The sequence below is a fragment of the Mercenaria mercenaria genome, chromosome 9, assembly GCF_021730395.1.
Source record: "Mercenaria mercenaria strain notata chromosome 9, MADL_Memer_1, whole genome shotgun sequence".
In the NCBI taxonomy this organism is placed as follows: Eukaryota; Metazoa; Mollusca; class Bivalvia; order Venerida; family Veneridae; genus Mercenaria; species Mercenaria mercenaria.
Window position 1 is genome coordinate 10,836,877 of NC_069369.1, and position 19,240 is coordinate 10,856,116.

Sequence of the window (19,240 nt, forward strand, 5' to 3'; positions counted from 1 at the left end):
ATTAATTTTAATCAAATTATTCCGTTCCGTGTAAGATTTTAATTTAGGAAAACCTGTACCATTATTCAGCGGCTCGATCGCACATGACGATGTGAACAAACAAAAATGTTTTCCTCAAACAGTGAATCCATGCTGTTGTGTTGTACATGAATAATATATATGCTCTATATGATTGTCTGCAGGTTCTAAAACTAGGAATATTGTAGACATTTTGCAGATTGTCGCTAGTAACAACACAGAATATATTTTAGATACATTTGTCACATCGAGTATCCCAAAAACAAGCATATACAGCCAAGTCCTAAACTACCTACCGACTAGACAATCCATGTCAAAACCAATAATTAAAGGGTTTTTTTATCAAACGTGAGAGTAGGGTACTTTTGTTTACACCTTTATATTGTTTGAGAAATGCACCTGTTAATACTTCTTCTTAAAAAGATTGTGGTTTCCTAAATTTCTTTGACGATCAGAAAGCCTATCCTTGAAAGACACTGTTATTCAGTCGGTAGAGGATCAGTACGGTATTACTGCATGGAAAAAATTTTCTGACCCCGGCTTGGAATACCTAATGTTTCTTTTTCATCCAATAACATAATTTCCGTAATATTTAGCTAAGCGACATCTCGTCATATCATTTAATGTAAAGAAAGTAGTCGCAGAAATTAATTAGGCACTGTTTTATGTAAAAAATCTAAAGGACAAAGTTCACTTAAGCCTTATATGGTCTACACAATTTGAAAAAAAAATTCAAATTGATTATAATTAGAAAAAATATACATTATTTGCTATCAGAATATTTCTCTACCATATAGAATTTATTTTTTATTAATAAATTAATTGTTTTGTTCAAAAGGTGTCACTGAATATTGTTGACATTGCGAATTTTTGAAAAAATGAGCATTTTGTACCATATTTAGGTCACATGGGAACGTTTTTTATAGTGAGCACACTCAACAACCACAAACATATTTTGGCCATTATTCTAGTTTCTTTCACAGAAGTTATGGTCATTTTTTGATTGTGGTCGACAGCTGTGCTCTAAGTGAAAACTTAAGATTTGTTTAAAAATTCGGTAAAAAACTGAAGGTTTCCCATACCGATAATGTAAAAAGTATTTTCATTTACTTCAGATATTTTCTTTGAAAATGAATGAATCGTGAAATATTTTGTGCATTTCGATAAAACAATACTTCTTGATGAAAGAAAACTTGTTCTTTACTCCATTTTGAGACTTTTAGTTTTTAGGCCATTTTTGGGCAAAAGTGAACCTTCTCCTGTATTTATCGTCGTCATTACAATGTACAGATCTCAATTTTATATTTTAAAAAATAGCTATATCGTCCTTCATCATCGTCAATGCCTTTTCTGTTTTATGCAATACACTTTCTATATCAATTTATTTGCTGTCTTTAAACTTTTGTTCGGGGTCCAATACACGCAGATTGTATACTGTTTACCTGAGTTATGTTATTAATTCAACGAAATTATGAATTATATATTTTTTCTAGCACATACTTTAAATGTCTACTAATACTGGAGTACTTTGCTGAATATATAGTCGGTTGATTCATCAATCTGAAATTTCGATGGAATTGTTTATGTAGCTTAAACATTTAGAATAGCTCCTGTTTAACATCTTAAGCTATTTGTATCAAATGGTAAGTCGCATATTATATTACATACATGCCCATTGTTTGCGTGAAAATATTCCTTGACATTTGCGCACGTTGCAGTCTAGCATATGTCGAATTGTGTTTTTACATTACATAATGATATATTTGACACAACTTACCATCACAATAAAAATGTGCACGTGACATGTCACTTTACATTTCTAGCAAGTGGCAGCTGGTGTGCGTGTTCCAAGTTTATTTCAACATCTAACGGCCCAAGACTGATATTTCTGAAAACAAAAAGCCAGACAGAACGAAATCTTAATTATATAAGCATCACCGGTATGCATATTTATCCCAAATTATACACTCAAGTGTAGACAAGGATTACTTTAGACAGATAAGATTATGCCTGATGGTCAATTTCCATAGATATTAGAGGATTAAAAACATTACTTTAAGGCCAGAAAACTGACACGAGAACGCTATCTCGCTTGTAAGATACCAGTTTCATTACTGAAATTCGCTAATGGTGGTTTCATTGGAAACAATATAACTGTACGAATATTGTGTTCGAGAGTATATTCCTATTCATAAAACAACTACTCAAGGATCTGAGCTTCTCGCAAAGAAAGAGTCTTTTTTAGACACTTCGCATATAGAAATGAATTCTTATGATACTCATACATCATTGTCTAATTTAAGGCTTATTGTGAAACAAGTTCTATAATTTATATGGTTCAATCTCGATACCAAATTCCTGATATTTTGATCGCCATGGCAGTATAAGACGAGCTCATTTATTCCTTGTTTATTTATTATTTCTTGAACTTAGATTCACGTCATCTTTCACCTTCCTAGATATTCTAAACACACACTTGCTGTTTTGTTGGACTTGATGTGTCTTCAAATTCATTGCTTTTCTCAGCATGCACAATAAATGAAAGACTAAATATTTCCACGAAACGGATTGTGAATTTTCTGATAATCCCGTTTGTGAAGAGTTCTTGTATTTTCCATAAGAATGTAATACATCCCCTAGCGGGCCGCCATTTCATTTTTACAGACACTCAAGGGTCGTTACAATTCCAATTACGCTGGACAAGAAGACAATTTGAGACATTACTTTAGGAGTTTTTAACATAATAGTCAAACTGAGTGTTACCTGTAATGAGTATACGACCCTTATCTAAAAATAGCAAACAACATTTTAAGTTTAAAATGTCCATCAAAACTTTAATAAGAAATACACAGTCTAATACCTTTAAATAAAACACATGTAGACTTGATGAAATATAGTAGTGTATTTTCGTTTACTAAAACTAATCGTTTTATACAAAAAAACTGGCTAGGAGTCAGAACAATCAAACAAACAATAACAAAATTAAAGTCTGTTTATGTAAGTGGTTATGCAATGTTCAACAATCTTCCTATCCCTTATAACAAGGTGAATACAGATAGTTTAAAGAGCGAGAGTGTAGTATGCTACCTATTGTGTATCGTAACAAATAAATATATAAACTTACGTTGTATGTGCCATCTCTTATTTTATATTAATTTCGACAATACATAGTATTACCATAGTTTGAAAAAACATAAAGTACTAGTATTCTTCCTTTGCCAAATGACTCTTAAATTCAGCTTATCTTTTTCACTAGTAATTGGTGGTATGGAGGTCCATCTACAGTGGTATTCACCGCAAAAAAAATCCTATTAACAATGCGCTCCACACAGCAATGGTATATTTCACTCGAAAATAACATTTGTAAAGGGACAACATCCTTCTCGAGATGATATAATCTTTTGAAATGATATTTAAGCATTTCTAGTACATAGCAGGCGTTTTGATATAACCCGTTGAGTCTGTGTACAATTGTAAACAATTTTTGTCTGAAAAACAATCAAGAATTGATTTAAGTAATGGGGTCCTCCGTTTCAGAGTGGTTAAGATCGCTGACTTCAAATCACTTGCCCCTCATCGATGTGGATTCGAGCTTCACTCGCGGCGTTGAATTCTCCATGTGAGGAAGCCATCCAGCTGGCTTACGGAAGGTCGGTAGTTCTACCCAGGTGCCCACTCGTGATGTAATAATGCACGGAGGGGCACCTGGGGTCTTCCTCCACCATCGAAGCTGGACAGTCGCCATATAACCTATAATTGTGTAGATGCAACGTTAAAACCAACAAAAGAAATAAATAAATAAAGTTTTAGTAATAGGTACTTACTTTTATGTTCTGTTTTCAGTTTAGCCATAAAATTAAAATTCTGTTATATCTATCAGACACCCCACTAGACATTCAAACTGTATCTTTGGGAATCTTTGGAAATACTAGGAAAAATAAAAAGTGTCATTAATAATATTTTTAGTCTTGCAAATGATTTCATTATACCCCCGCAAACGAAGTTTGGGTGGGCGTATATAGGAATGCGCTTGCCGGTCTGTCCGTTTGTTTTCATGGTTTCTGGATAATAACTTAATAGAGAGGTTGATAATGACCAACAGATGACCCCTATTAATTTTGAGGTCAGTAGGTAAAAGGTCAAGGTCACATTGACCCAGAAAAATAAAACTTTATTTGCAGGGTTGACAGATTTAAATCATTTTTGATACACAGGTGTAACATCATCAAATATAGGACAAGTTTGACTTTGAAATTGGCTTACTTCTGTGACAAGGCCGTATTGTGGGGGCATAATTCGTCACTCCTGTGACAGCTATAGTTTTTAGAAATAAATAAAGATAAACACCTCCAACTTTTAATTTATTTAAGCTTTATCTTGAGAAACGGATTGATATCGAATATACCGTTGCTTGTTTGAAGGATAAGATGTATACCATTCAAAATGGACTGAATTTCATGGTGATGTATACCAACAGAGAACTTTTGTCTGAGCAAAACAGCCTTTTTTTCTTTCTTTGTATACTTAGTTCCCTCCGCTTCTTAAACCTCTTTTCTTTACTAAATCCAAGCATGAAAACAACTTTTTCCTCAAATATGTACCGCTTTCTTCCTGTTTTTTCTTTAAGGACGCTCCATCATTTCCTTATTCATCAAACATTTTCCATCCTTAATTAGTATTTGAAAAACATTTCAGAGATAGATATTATGCACAATATATACTTTTTTGACTTTGCTGAAATATATGGACAAAATGTTGAAACATGATATGTTGACGTTTTATGAGTATTGTATCCATATGATGAACATAATGTATATGTATTAATATCAATGTACTGAAATGAAATAAAAAAATGGGGGAAAAATATAAAATTCAAATTCTGTATGGCAATATCGGTGAATATCAAAGTCTACGGATCTGACCATGGTTCTTATACTTCGGTGCATACTTTGATCAGGTCGATACAATTTGAAATTTACCTCATCATCATAACATAATATACGTCCAAATAGACTTCTGTTCGGGTCACTGTGTCCAATGTTCTCGGCCAATATTTCAATCAGACGAGTAAACAGGTCCATAATTGTTATAATGCATACCAACGACGTTGGAACAGTTGATCCGAGATATTAATTATTTAAAGTCACGTATCGAAAGTCACAGGACAGGTAGACATCAATTTTCAAATTATAATCTCTTACGGACATGAACATGTTATGCTGTAACAATTGCACAATATTTAGAATAGGTTCATGAGATTTCAAAATATACAGCTTTTTCCTTCTAAAGCAGCATAATACATAATAGTTGATGATGTAATATAAATATATATAATTCAAAATGTAAAGACATTATTAAACGGTATTTGGTAACAGTTACTGTACAACAGTTACACAGAAATAACGCTGCAGTTTGCGTTACAGGTACAACACATCTAGGAAAAACACCTTTTACAGTTTAAAGTGTCAGATCATTGTCAGGTTTGTTGTTCTAATAGAATATCCATGGTGGAATGATAACGCACCATTATGAACATTACTTTCCAGTTACATTTTACAGCACAGTGTGTAAGTATTTAGCTTTCACAACGATAATCTATTATCAAATCGGTCGCCTGCTGGAACTCAAGACGATCTAAGAAATGAATCAACGCTATAATTTGAAACACAACAAGACTAGCTTACAGCAAAGATAGCATCAAGCTTATCGTACATAAACGAACTTGTCGTATCAAAAACCAGTTATTAAAATCTAGCTCTGTTAAATTAAAGAATGTTTACAATCAACCGGTTTAATTCTATATACTTTCGTATGATTTAGTCACTGGCCTGCAACTGAATAGGTTCCAAAGCGGACGATTTGCAAGCTGCACTTTTAGATCCACATGATTTGCTGCTGGCTATACTGTTCTGGCTGCTTGATTTTGAAGCCGATCGACTTGATATCGATCTGCAAGTGGCCAAAGGATCTGCCGAGTCTAAACGAAGACTGCTGTAAAACCGATACGGCTGATGGCTGTTTCCTTTTGAATCATTTTTAATTGTTGCCATTTCTGTGAGATCTGTTACCGAATGTTTAATTGAACAAAGGACTAGCAAAAATGCCTTCTTGAAATTCGAGTTAAACCAGCCGTAGATTATCGGGTTCAAACATGCAGAACACATGGCAGCTAGGAGGCAGTATGCGTAGGCATGATTGAAGTTTCTGTTGAGAAACAACTGGAAGTCGTAATCAGCAAGCGTGTTGAGGACTGTGAGCGGAAGCCATGCTACTGCAAACGAGACTGCTATTCCTGTAAGTAGCAGCATGTTTTTCCTCTGACGCTTGATATCACGTAATACTCTGGCCATCTCCAAGTCCGTTCGTGGATTGTCATTGATTCTTAGCCGCAGGAATCGGCAAATTCTGCCATGCAGTACTGATATTATTGCAAGCGGTGCCGCGTACTGTATCAGGAGAACACATGTTGTGTACAATTTTCTCATCCAATCAAACGGCCACACTTCCATGCAGATTGTATACAGCTGAACGTTCAATGCTTCTGGGTATACTTCTTGCACCTCATGAAACATCATCATTGGAATACACAGAATAATTGAACAGAACCATATAAGACTAATGGAGTAGTAAACCAATTTCCGGTTACTCGACTCCCTTGAGGCACATACGATAGCCGAGTACCTATCAACCGCTATAGCTACTATTGTGAAAGTTGATACGAATACATCTATAGTTTGCAGCGTTGGACTCAAACGGCACAGAAAGTCACCAAGCTCCCAGTTTTTTAACGTCAAACGAATCAAAGAAAATGGCATGCATGCGATACACATGATAATGCCACACGCAGAGAGATTCAGTATCAAGAAATTTCTAGGCTTGTGAAGATGTTTAAATTTGAGAACAATGTACACGACAATGGAATTTCCTAGGATACCAAGAATAATGGCGACGCAATAAAACACAATGAGTAAGGCCTCTTGGCTTGGAGTAAACCAGTGGGAAGACTGGAACTCTTTAAGTATTCCTCGACAATTGGAAGCATTTATCATCATTGATTCCCCGTCACACGGATCGTCCACGTCCTCTGCAGTAGCATTTGTTTCGTTGTCATATATCGTTATATGTTCTGTATCTTTAATCTGAAGCACTTGGGATTCCATTGAGCGTATCTTAACGTTATAGTTGCCCTGCAGGATCATACGACCAAGGCTGTTCTTGATTGAATCATTCAGCTCCATTTCTTTCAGCCGTCTGAAACATAGTAATAAAATGTTCTACTAATTTGTAATAATATCTTAACATTCGCGACGATAAAAGGCCGCACGTTGTGTATGATGTATTTGACTGGATAAGTCGTAAAATGAATGAATGGTTTCTTTCTTTCATGTTAAGTGCTGCGTAAATGCACGAGCTATTTTGCATCTTTTTCTACGGATAAGCTGTTATGTCAAATGTATCAGTGAATGATTGTTTCGTAATGTAGATTAACGACTTTCAACTTTGCTGTGAGATTTATGACCTTTGGAGTACAAGTAAATATTTTTGACAGTGCGTTCAGGTGAAATGAATTTTACGTTTAAATCTCTCTTGTTTTTCAAGCTTATGCTGCAAACAGTTTAAGATGACACTGATACAGTACAGATAGACTGTAATTCTCCACTGCGATGATACAAGATTTCCTCAACAGACTATCTTTTCATAGCATGTGCATTGCTTACGGATATTGTACCTCTTTGCTATTAAATTTACTTTAATAGTAGACTGTGCTTACGAAATGAATGCCTTTTCACATTTCAGTCAAATATACCAATATATATATTACAAGTGAGTATGCCACTGATTAGTGTACATGCACAATACAGGTATATTGAAATAAAAGAATACAGTGCAACTTTGCAATCAGATTTTAAAGTGAAATATCTGTTATTGGGACGAAATTTAATCAACCATTTATCATGTAAATATTTGCTTAATTTATAAAGGTTTGTAAATACCCAATCGACGTCAAAAAGTTGTCTTATCTTATACGCTTTCATTTTTTATATAAATATATCGGATATTCAGAACAAAACTTTTAAACATTTTAAAAGCATCCTATGATATGCGAGTGCTTATTTTTTTCCAAAATATATTGCGAACGTGTGAGTGTATTTTAACTTAATTACAAATCAGTCACTTATTATCGATATAACGATATGTTGTTAAAACTAGGTGGAATTAAAAACTTTTTTCTTTTGTCGTGACAGTGAATTAACACATGCAAGGTGAATTGCTGATATCCGCATCTCTCCATTAGGTAAAGGTAACAGTATGTCATCTGAACTTTATATTGGTCTTGTCTTGCCATTAATTGCAGAAACTGCTGAGTGAAAAGCAATAATATCGCTAAAATTGTGTCCCTGTTATATTAAGACATAATAGAAATGTACAAGGGGGAAATAGTACCACATTTTAAATCTGTTACCGGAAAGTCAGTCACAGTTGGCAATTCCTAGACGCCTGATTTGGTTCATCGTTACATGTTTTGATTAGATCAATAATGACATAATCAGGCTTTACTTTACTGTTCGACATTGAAGTCTAGCCTTATATGTTTCAGACGATTTGGCATTGTGCAGTTATAACTCCTATAAGTTTGGGATGATGCAGTCCATTCTCATATTTCTACTACAGTTGGTGTTAGTGGGCGTAAGGCGATGTTCCATTATCTTTTATAGGATGAGGCTTGCTTCCATTTAATGCTTCTAAAAGCTTTCCATATAGATTTAATTATTAAATTCCATAAAGTCTTCGAGACAAAATCTACATTATTGTAAACAATGTATTAGGCAGACATGATATTGCATACACTTTGTCACCACGTTGAAAATTCCCGCAGCACATTTTACGCTTACAAAAGTACATTATGTATATGACGTGTTTATATCAGATTTTCATTGAGAATCCACGAACATTTATATAATGATAAACTTTATAAGTTACACAGTTATATATGAACGACGCCTTTCAGACATTTTAACACAGGTCAATATTTTCAAAATGAAAAATTCTATCGCAGTACTAGTCCAGGGGCCCATTGCATGAAGCCGGCTTCTGACAAAGTTTGAACAATGATAAAACTGTGCAAAAAGCTGTTTCAACAAACCTGTTTTTACTGGGTTCAAACTTAAATCAAGCCCTGACTTTAGGAGATGTCGGTCAATGACTTAGGATGAAAGTAAATAACAGAGAGGTCGCGATCTGATATGTATAAAATACTTCAAAAATAGGATTTACCAGTACCCATCAACCTTATATGGCTAAATTGTGTGTCACTCAAGTTATGATTTCTGACTTCCCAGACGCCCATTGAAAGAAAGAGTAAAACCTTTCACATACATGATCCTTTTCACCGATGAGAGAGAGAGAGAGAGAGAGGGAGATATATATATATATATATCTTACTGAGAATTTAGCACTTCGTTTAATTGTGCATCATTTGGCAAAGATTCAGCACACGTTTTTTGCAAAAGAATGATGTTACATACTATTTAATGCATATATCTCTCTAAAACGTATTACATAATTGCATTGGATAAGTTTGGTTTTAATCTTTTTTTACATTACACGCATGACAACAACTTTTATTCCATATTTATGTAAAGAAAGTAACAATCGAAGACCTATTACAGGCTGATGAACTTTGTCAGATCTCAAGTTCAAGATCAATGACCGGAAAAGCCGATTATTTTCCATTGTGATTAGATATTGAAGTTATTCTTCAACATCACTTTATTCAGGTGGGGTTGTTAACTGTAAATTTCAGAGAACAGGACAATATTAATAAAGAATGGTTACGTTTACTGGTAATCTTTACAGTCGAAAACTACATACATTTGACGGCTAGCTCCTAATTTTGCAGAAAGAATTCAAACAACATCAAATCATAGAAAGAAAGAGCTGTTGTACACGAAAATTGAACAGCATATAAAACATGTATTATCATTATACTAAAAATGGCCAGTTTCCTGATACATGTATACGCATTGAATTCCGGAAAAGGGCCACACTTTCGTAGGGCTTAACGCCTCTAAAATCTCTCCATTTTCAAAGACCTGAAACTTCGTTCACATGCATTTGCCATAATGTTCCAGTGCCCATATTTCACAAAACTCGGTTTAAGTCTATTTTTCAGCTATTTGTTTATATTCATGTCTTTACAAATGGCATTCTTTTTTAAAGAGGGACAATGTTTTTAGAAAATTGTTTGTATCCAGACGTACGACACACTACTGTAAAACATATATTGGACAGGTAAATTGTTGGTTTACCAAATATTTCTGTGATTTGGTGATATACTACTAAATCTTAAAGAGTTTGTTCGGGGTGTAGAGAGGGACGGGGTGGAAAACAAAAGTTCTTTCCATGCAGAAATGCGATGTAGTATAAAAATCAAGCGTGTGATACTTCATTTCAATAAAAACAAGACTTATATGTATAGTTTGTCATTTCGATTTTTATCAGAAGGTTTCAACTACATCATAACATATGCCATATGTTTTATTTAGTTCTGCCAATATCAGATTTTTGAGACGCACGCTAATTTGTTAATGTGTATAGTCAATTAACAAATATCATAAATCATTATCAGAAATAATAAAAAATAAACGGGTCTTACACTGGAGAAAAAAAGGACGCTTTATGTAACCATAAAGACCCTCGAAGGTATTTCCTAACATGTGCTGCATTTTACATATACAAATTAGAGTTTAAACTCCAAAGTATCCCTTGTCATAAGTAATAATTTAGCTTAATAAACATGATTTCCAATTCAATTTTCCTATAAAACATCGCTTTCTTTATATGATCTGGTTCATGTAAACCTGAGTCACGAAATGCATTAAGTTGTATTTGAAATCAGCTTCTGAGTTATATTTTGATACAACTTAGGACTGGCATATGTTATAACCTGAAACTTTTTAACTAAGCTAAATTACGCATATCCTCAGTAGTAGTTATATATTCAGAGGATAAGACTTGCCTGAACAATCTCTACCAAATCTTTTAGGTAACACACGCCTTAAAGTCCGGAAACGGTCTTCTTGTAGGGTTCAAACTTCCAAATGGTTCAAACTTTTTATAACAATATTGTAGTCTTAGAACTATAAAACGTGTGCATTTTCATTGATATTACTATATTAAATAAATTAAAATATATTAAATATTGGCATGTACAGAAAAATATGGAAAACATACTTAACAATGTGTTATTTAAAAACAGAAAATAATATAAATAAGATAACCCTATATGGAATAACCCTGTCTTAACATGCTGATTTAAAGTATGTTACACATTTCGGGGCCTCCGTGGCCGAGTGGTTAAAGTCGCTGACTTCAAATCACTTGCCCCTCATCGATGTGGGTTCGAGCCTCACTCGGGGCGTTGAATTCTTCATGTGAGGAAGCCATCCAGCTGGCTTACGGAAGGTCGGTGGTTCTACCCAGGTGCCCGCTCGTGATGAAATAATGCACGGAGGGGCACCTGGGGTCTTCCTCCACTCATATCAAAATTGGAAAGTCGCAAATATGACCTTGAATTGTGTTGTTAAACGAAATATAAATAAAACCCAACGGAATAAATTTAAATCATGATTAAAATGTTACACATTTCATTTAGAAGCAATTTAAAATTAAAATAAAACTTTATTTAACTCACCAGAATGCAGATTATTTCACTAATTGTTCACTTGTAATATTAAAATTGTATATTGTATATCTTATGAGCACAAATTTAAACGTTTCAATTATGTCAAGCATCTTTAGCACAATCCTCTACCTACTAATGTTTAATACTTTATACTCCTCATTCGTTGCCACGCGACGCGACTAAAGTTCATTGATAGAGCGTTGTTTTGCGGCAACCAATAATTTCAGGATTGAAGTCTGTTTAGCTGTAAATGACTAACTCCGGGTGAGGACATTTTTGAAATCAATATTCATCTGAAAAATATCTTGAGACATGGTAAATATATTAAAGAGATGGGATAATAGCGGGGGCGATTTGCTGGGGATGAGTGAGTGAGTTGGACACGAAAAAGTCATAAATAGCCGAGAAGTTAAATTGAGAACATAAATTAAACAAAAAAGAAATAAAAAGCATTACTACAATTATCATTTATCTAAAACAAATAAACATGGTCTTAAAACGGCCAATTGTTAACATAGTAATATAAAAATAAATGTAAATGAAAGTATTATTTCTTCAAAAGTTATTACAGATAACTTTCTGTTTTCAAAAGGTCTTTAATTTTTCAAGAAGAGAACTAACTAATTATATGCAAGACATGGTAGAGTAAATTTTTTGGGTACTTTGAGGTGTGTTTCAAATATGTGATATAAATTGAAAAAAAAGATCCATGTCCTTTGCGCAACGGCATCGTAGTGAAACGGGGTAAAATTTTCTGTCCTCAAAACCTGACCACATTTTAGCGTAGGAACCCTGAAACTTTTATCTTTTTACTTTCAATTCCTGAAAATGAAACGGTTATTACTTATGGTTCTGAAAAGCGGACTTAAAAATTTTCTTTCACTATTTTAATATTCTACATGTTAAATCCATGATAAATAATTTTTGTTAGGAATGTCTTTATTTTAAGTACTATTTTTATCGAAATAAATCAATAAACTGTCAAATTTGCATATTTTAGGCATTCTTGAGAAAACCCTACCTATTTAAATTCATATCACGCATAATAAAGCCTTATAAGACAAACATAAAAACAAGGAACAATATCCAACAGGGAAAGCCACATTCTAAAAATGTAGCCTGCCCAAACGCGCACACGATCAACATACGCACACCACACACACACACACAAAGCAAACACACAAGGACAAAACAAACAAATAAAGGAACACAGTGGGGTACCGCCATGGAATGGTCACTGGCAAAACCACCACTGGGAAGCTTAAACCGGTTTATGGTGCACCTAACCTCACTCTTAGCCCCACCATGTTCAAAAGTCACAGGACAGCGTAAATAAAAGTTATATCCGCCAGGTGAAACCCTAATGCAATCCTTAAGAACATGAAACGCATGTATTCAAAGACAAACATAAAAACAAGGAACAATATCCAACAGGGAAAGCCACATTCTAAAAACGTAGCCTCCCCAAACGCGCACACGATCAATACACGCACACCACACACACAAACAAAGCAAACACACAAGGACAAAACAAACAAATAAAGGAACACAGTGGGTCACCGCCTTGGAATGGTCAGTGGCAAAACAACCACTGGGGAACCTAAACCGGTTTATGGTGCACCTAACCTCACTCTTACCCCCACCATGTTCCAAAGTCACAGGACAGTGTAAATAAAAGTTATATATATATATAAATGCATACGCATGTACTCAATGCCTTTGCAGAAGACAGAGCAAGGGAAACACCCTTAAGGGCCCGACGAAACAGGCCAGAAGACGGAAATCAAAATAGCTCAGTCAGACACAATCTAAGGGAAGCATAGCGTCCAACTGTAAAAGGGCTGAACACCAAACATGCGGTGTGTCTCAAAACAGTTGAGTCATAACCTCTTTTAATAAAACGTTTAATGACTTTACTAAATACAATTCGAAAATTGCCATGACCCAAAATCTTACGAAAGAGCACTGTCTCGTTGAAGAACGTATATTTGTTTCTTAACCGAAAGAGCACTGTTTCGTTGAAGAACGTATATATGGTTATTTTATACGCTTTTAAACGGTAAACGAAGTCATTATAATAATGAAAATCTGCTCTTGAGCTGAATAAACAGCTACAACCGAAAATAACGTATTCGGATTCATCTTAACGTTGTTAAACATATTTTCATTTCAAAATACGTCCAGGCAATCGTAATATTGGCCCATTTTTGAAGCAACGAAATTTTTACCCGTTTCAATACGCAACAGGCAATTGCTGTAAAGATTGGCCAGGTGCGCAAAGAATATGAAGGTAACACTATGCATTGCTGGCATATCCCACTAGTACGAGAGGAATTCAGATTATATGATATAGAAAATCCTATATTAAATCAGGATGCTCACACTGTTCTTCCAAATAATTCACCCTGAACAAGAAAATATTTTTAGATTAGACATTGCACCCTTTTAGCATTTTGCTCTTTGGTCAAAAGATGCACCTTACACATGCCGTCGATAATTCAAGTGTTAAGTCAGAATTTAATGAAAAGTTCGCTATAAAATGCCCACTGATGTTGCCCTCTGGGGAGCTATATCTCCAGTATTCTGCTACAATAAATGCTACAGCAACAATGTTATGAGAGTATGCTGACGATCAGGGATGTACTATACGAGATAGATCTTGGACTCAAGATTCTCCCTTTTTAATACCCTTATCCACCTATAAATAGTGGCCTTGGTGGTAAAGAATCGTCTTAAACTGTTAAAAGATCCTGCAGAATCTGCTTGACTGGTATATTTAGAAAACAACGCATCTTTGTGAATGACCTAACTTCCTTCCTATCCGACCTGGAGCCTTCAGGCTTACGATAAAATAACACAAGCGCCAAACCAATTGTACGTAGAACAGGAAATGATAAAACGATACTGGTGTCTTAGTTGTAGACCCTAGGCAAACAGATTTTTATTGTTGTATTTAGTGACCTAATTATTGACTGAGCATGGCCTATATGCGAAATTGATCTCTAATTGTCGGTATATTGAATGACATATATTGCACCACACAAGGTTGTGCTTAACTTCAGACTTATGTAACTGTTAATCCGAAATGAATTTCAAACTCAAATGTTATAAAAAAAAACAACAAAAAAAAAACAACAAAGACAATTTCAAGTTAAATGATAAAAAGGACAAAGATGTACAATGATTGAAACACAACAAACATTATTTTATCCCGCCTAGGGGCGTGAAACTCACAGTTTAAAAGGAACAAGAAAATTATAAACTAAGTGTTATAAGTTGACGATTACTTTGGTGTTTTTACAAAGAGGATATTGTTGTTGTTTTCTTCACCTCATCCTTAGGTAAACAGCTTCTGAATACGTAGCAATGTGTATTGACTAAACATTTCACTACTATAAACACATTTACAACTATATACAGCCAATTACTGATCAACTGGTATTTTAGAAGGACAAACAGTCAGCCACCTCTCACGAAATACCATTGTTCTGATATTGCCAAAGGTCAGCCTTTAAGAAAATAGAATAAGGATACTTTAAAATGCAAGTCACTTTTGTTGGTTCAAATGCCAGTTTGTGCCTTCTGGTTAGGTGACATTTGTAAAACGTTTGACAATAATTATTATAATCATGCATATCAAACATTAAACATATAAATATTTAACTTAAAAAGTCTTTGAATAAAATAATCAAAGTATAAAACTAAAAATATATGACTGTTTATGGATGTTTGTTCCGAACTGTGTAATAAGTTCGGTGTTGATTACCGAAAAAGAAATGGGCATAGCCTACATTAAGATGACGGAGCCTTGTACCTTTAAGGATTTGCATGGTGAGTTAATACCTTAATACGTCAATAACATATTAACAACACGATACACAACATACAACAATCCTTAATAAATGCACAACAATCCTTAACAAATGCTTATACAGAAGTAGTAGTATAAACACAAATAAAAGTAACACAATAAAGTGGGTATCAAATTAGCATAGACTAACTTTACATGCATGTATCCGGAATTTCGGTTGGAAAAAAAGACCCTTACCCCCCCCCCCCCCCCCCCCCCCACTCCCCCAAGTATTTGAAATGAAACAAAAAAGAAAATTATTACTCACGAAAAAGGTAACCTCCTATCTTGCGCACTCATCAAACTGAAAACGAAAGGAATTTTCGACCAAAAATGTTGTTTTTTTTTTCTTTTCTGCTCTTTGATTTCTTTCCTTCTTCTTTTCTTTTCTAGTGAAACTTAATTTTCTCGTTTGTGTTGTTAAATTTGATGTCATTATTATGGGCCAGATCAGACATTAAAAATAAAAATTTGAAATTTTGCAAATCGAAAGGAAAAAATCGTCATTTACGACATACAGATACACTGCACTCACAAAGGACTTCACAAATACTTTGAGAATAATTGTGACGAAATGCCAGTACGCATGCCTACAACGTGTTTGTACCTGTAATAGTTTCTATGGAAACGTGTTAGTTTTAAAATTACATGAATTCCCCTGACATTATACTGTATGTCATATGGATAATAAAGGCATTTTGTTTTGGTTCAGCCGTTTATGAAACGTGCAAAACATAATAAATAAAATGAATCTAACCCTGTGATATGGTGACTGATTTGTGCCTTTGTGTTCTGACGCAGTGACATAACGTCGAACGTCGTCAAACGTCGTTATGGCATCTCACCGACTGTCTCCCGCCGAATGTCGCCTAGCGAAACATCGCCCCGTATATACCCTGCAAAAGAGTCCAAAGATTTCATGCCAAGTAATGATAGTGAATAATGATAAAATCATAAAGACGGTCTGATTCGAATATATTTGCGAATTAGAGAATTAGTAGCATGACATTATTGTAATTAAAACCTATAGAAACATCCTTTGGAAGCAAAGAATGCAACCAAGAAGAATAATAGCAGACTCCGTTTGATTGAAAGACCTACAATTCAGACGTCCGTCGATAATACGTTTAAGTTGCCAATGCCTTCATTATCAATATTGTGAACGACAATTGTTTTGATAGAAATGATACTGAATGCAATTATGGTTAATGAAAAAAGCTGATCCGGAACTATAGCCCACGCGTAATAAAACTATCACCTTTTATGCATATACACGTTACCTCTGATCTATTTATTCGATATAATTTTTAAACATTCTTTTGTATATATTACCTTTTCCGGCCGCAGTGGGGTACTGATTTCATCTTACTTCCTGTTTATATCTCGAGCGAAGGTCATTTAACTGGTGATTAAAACTGTAAATTTTGATTTGTGCAGGTTTCCGAATGAAATAGATATTATTTTCATAAGGGGTGTGCAGGTACTCTAGACAGTATAATCCGGTGCAAGGCCCCTGTGGAAATAGCTTGTAAAACGTCAAACACCCGAATCCCCTAAGACAGAGTTCGACTCTGCCACTCTGATACGAAGTGCTCTCCCGTAAACGATTTACAGTCAACTCGTCCCCCAGTCAACTTGTCCCCATTTTGGTCATTTCGTATCCCTTGACGATTTCAAAAATGTTTGGCCAAAAATTCCTAGATTATTATTCACATAATTATGATGTAAAATGTGTGTTCTGTAAAATATGTTTTACATAAAAATTGCCAATATACATGCCTACTAAAACCGCTAGAAGTCCATGAAAAATGCAAATTGTACTTTAAAAACTACATTTTGTTTTGCTTTTATAAATACCCGATCGTATGTAAAAGTGCAGAGTGCATGCACGTTCCGTAGCTTAAAGTGTGCATTAACTAATGCGGCCGTGTATCTTTTTTATCTTTTTTAAAGATCATTCTTGTTATATCCTTATAATTGCTGCATATCTAACATAGGTTTTTGAAAAATACTTTTCTTGTGTAAAGTTGTTATATTGTCAACACTAGAACACGTCTACTTAAAGCATTTAGACATTAACAGCTTACAATATGAATTATTTAATGCGTGTTGCAGCTACATAGATAATGATATTTTGTGCAAAAGCTTCTCTCAATTGTAGCATGGAGTTTTGCAAATAGCTGCAACAAAATTGCGTAAACAAAACTACCTAATTATCTTCTTCTTAATTTATTATTTTCCAAACTACAATGAAATTATGTCTCTTTATTTATTCATGAACAAAACATCCGTCCATATTCTGTCTCCATATACCCCGCCCACTTGCGTTTCCATTTTTAACTTCTCCAAGACCAAAAAACGAATAAAGTACAATTGGCAGAAATTTTCAAACAACTCTTTCAAAGACTGAACTGTGCTGTGAAGTGAGATCTAAACAATTAATCAAAATAATGTTTAATAGTAAGTGGTGCTTGACATGGTATAAGAAGAAATTCCTCCTTGCGAACAGATCTGCTCCCTTGGTGCCATTCAGGTAATGCTGGTTTAATATCACGAAATTTATTGAACGAAGCATACTATATTAACATTCAATTTAAAATCCTTCTATAGTACTATCAAATTAGACTATGGTAATGAAAGGGTTTTCTTTGCTACGATATATCAGCAATCTCATTTCAAATAACCTTGATACAACAAAATATGCCATATTCCGGAAAAATCTCCGCACCGATTAATGACGTCAGTTTGACGTAAAAGAGGTTATTTATTTGCCGTAATTTTCCATTGCTTTAAATATAAATATTGACCAATTAAAGCATGGCATTCATTGCTGTGAAGAACCAATATTTCAATGGCTGACTCATAACATTTATTACGAAAAAGTATTTCAAATTTTCAAATAAGATTAGACAATTATATTGGTTGGTATCTTTTAGAATGAATGCTAGAGTGACAATATCCGACAATCTAACTCCAATTTAGTCTTGAATCGGTGTCATGCAGTGGAAATTTATATGTAGACAGGGATGAAATGTATAGCTCGATTTTAATTTTCCAATAAAAAAAATGTTGAAGGCCTTTGATAGATTTTATTGATATATCTGGTAATAAACTACTAAGTAATGGCATAAGATCAAAATGTAACACGAACTAAAATCTGTACAGTCATTATAAAATGAGCTTGAAAAAATGAAATCGTCTCATTTCAGGAGGTAAAATGCAATTGTGCATATTGTGTAGTGTATTGAATGAAAAGCTTGACGATATAGGAATGACTTTCAACACTGGTCGGCTTTGCAGTTTGTGGAAATGGTTGCGTATGCACATTCAATGTACGACTGACGAACAGTGATATGATCAAAAGTGACTGTAACTCTTTTTACGTATAGAGAGTTAATTCAGAAACGTATTCACATGTTGATTTTTAATAGACATATATGCCATATCCTTAGCAGCAGTCTAAGACACTTATTACGCTAATCACAAAATAGAATCGTGAAATTTTCTCTATTTGTCTTCTTGAAGAAGAAAAGTAAGGTTATTTCTAGAATGGGTTAAAATAATTATAGTCCACAGGCAACATAACTGCTAGCAACTCGTGCAAGAATCTACAAGTGCAGCTTAAAATTAGTTATTGAAATATGATATTGATCTTGAAGGTTCTATGCTATGTAAAAATTACTGTA

The 19,240-nt window shown here is 34.3% G+C and overlaps 1 protein-coding gene across 1 annotated transcript; it reads right to left on the reverse strand.

The window, feature by feature from the left end:
- Window positions 1-4,094: 4,094 nt before the first annotated feature.
- On the reverse strand, window positions 4,095-11,901 carry LOC123547730 (neuropeptide Y receptor type 2-like). Its single transcript, XM_045334987.2, has 2 exons — window positions 11,714-11,901; window positions 4,095-7,269 (listed from the first exon to the last, which is right to left on the reverse strand). Exon 2 carries the CDS (start codon window positions 7,254-7,256, stop codon window positions 5,835-5,837), a length of 1,422 nt encoding a protein of 473 aa, XP_045190922.2. The 5' UTR covers window positions 7,257-7,269; window positions 11,714-11,901; the 3' UTR covers window positions 4,095-5,834.
- Window positions 11,902-19,240: the final 7,339 nt, after the last annotated feature.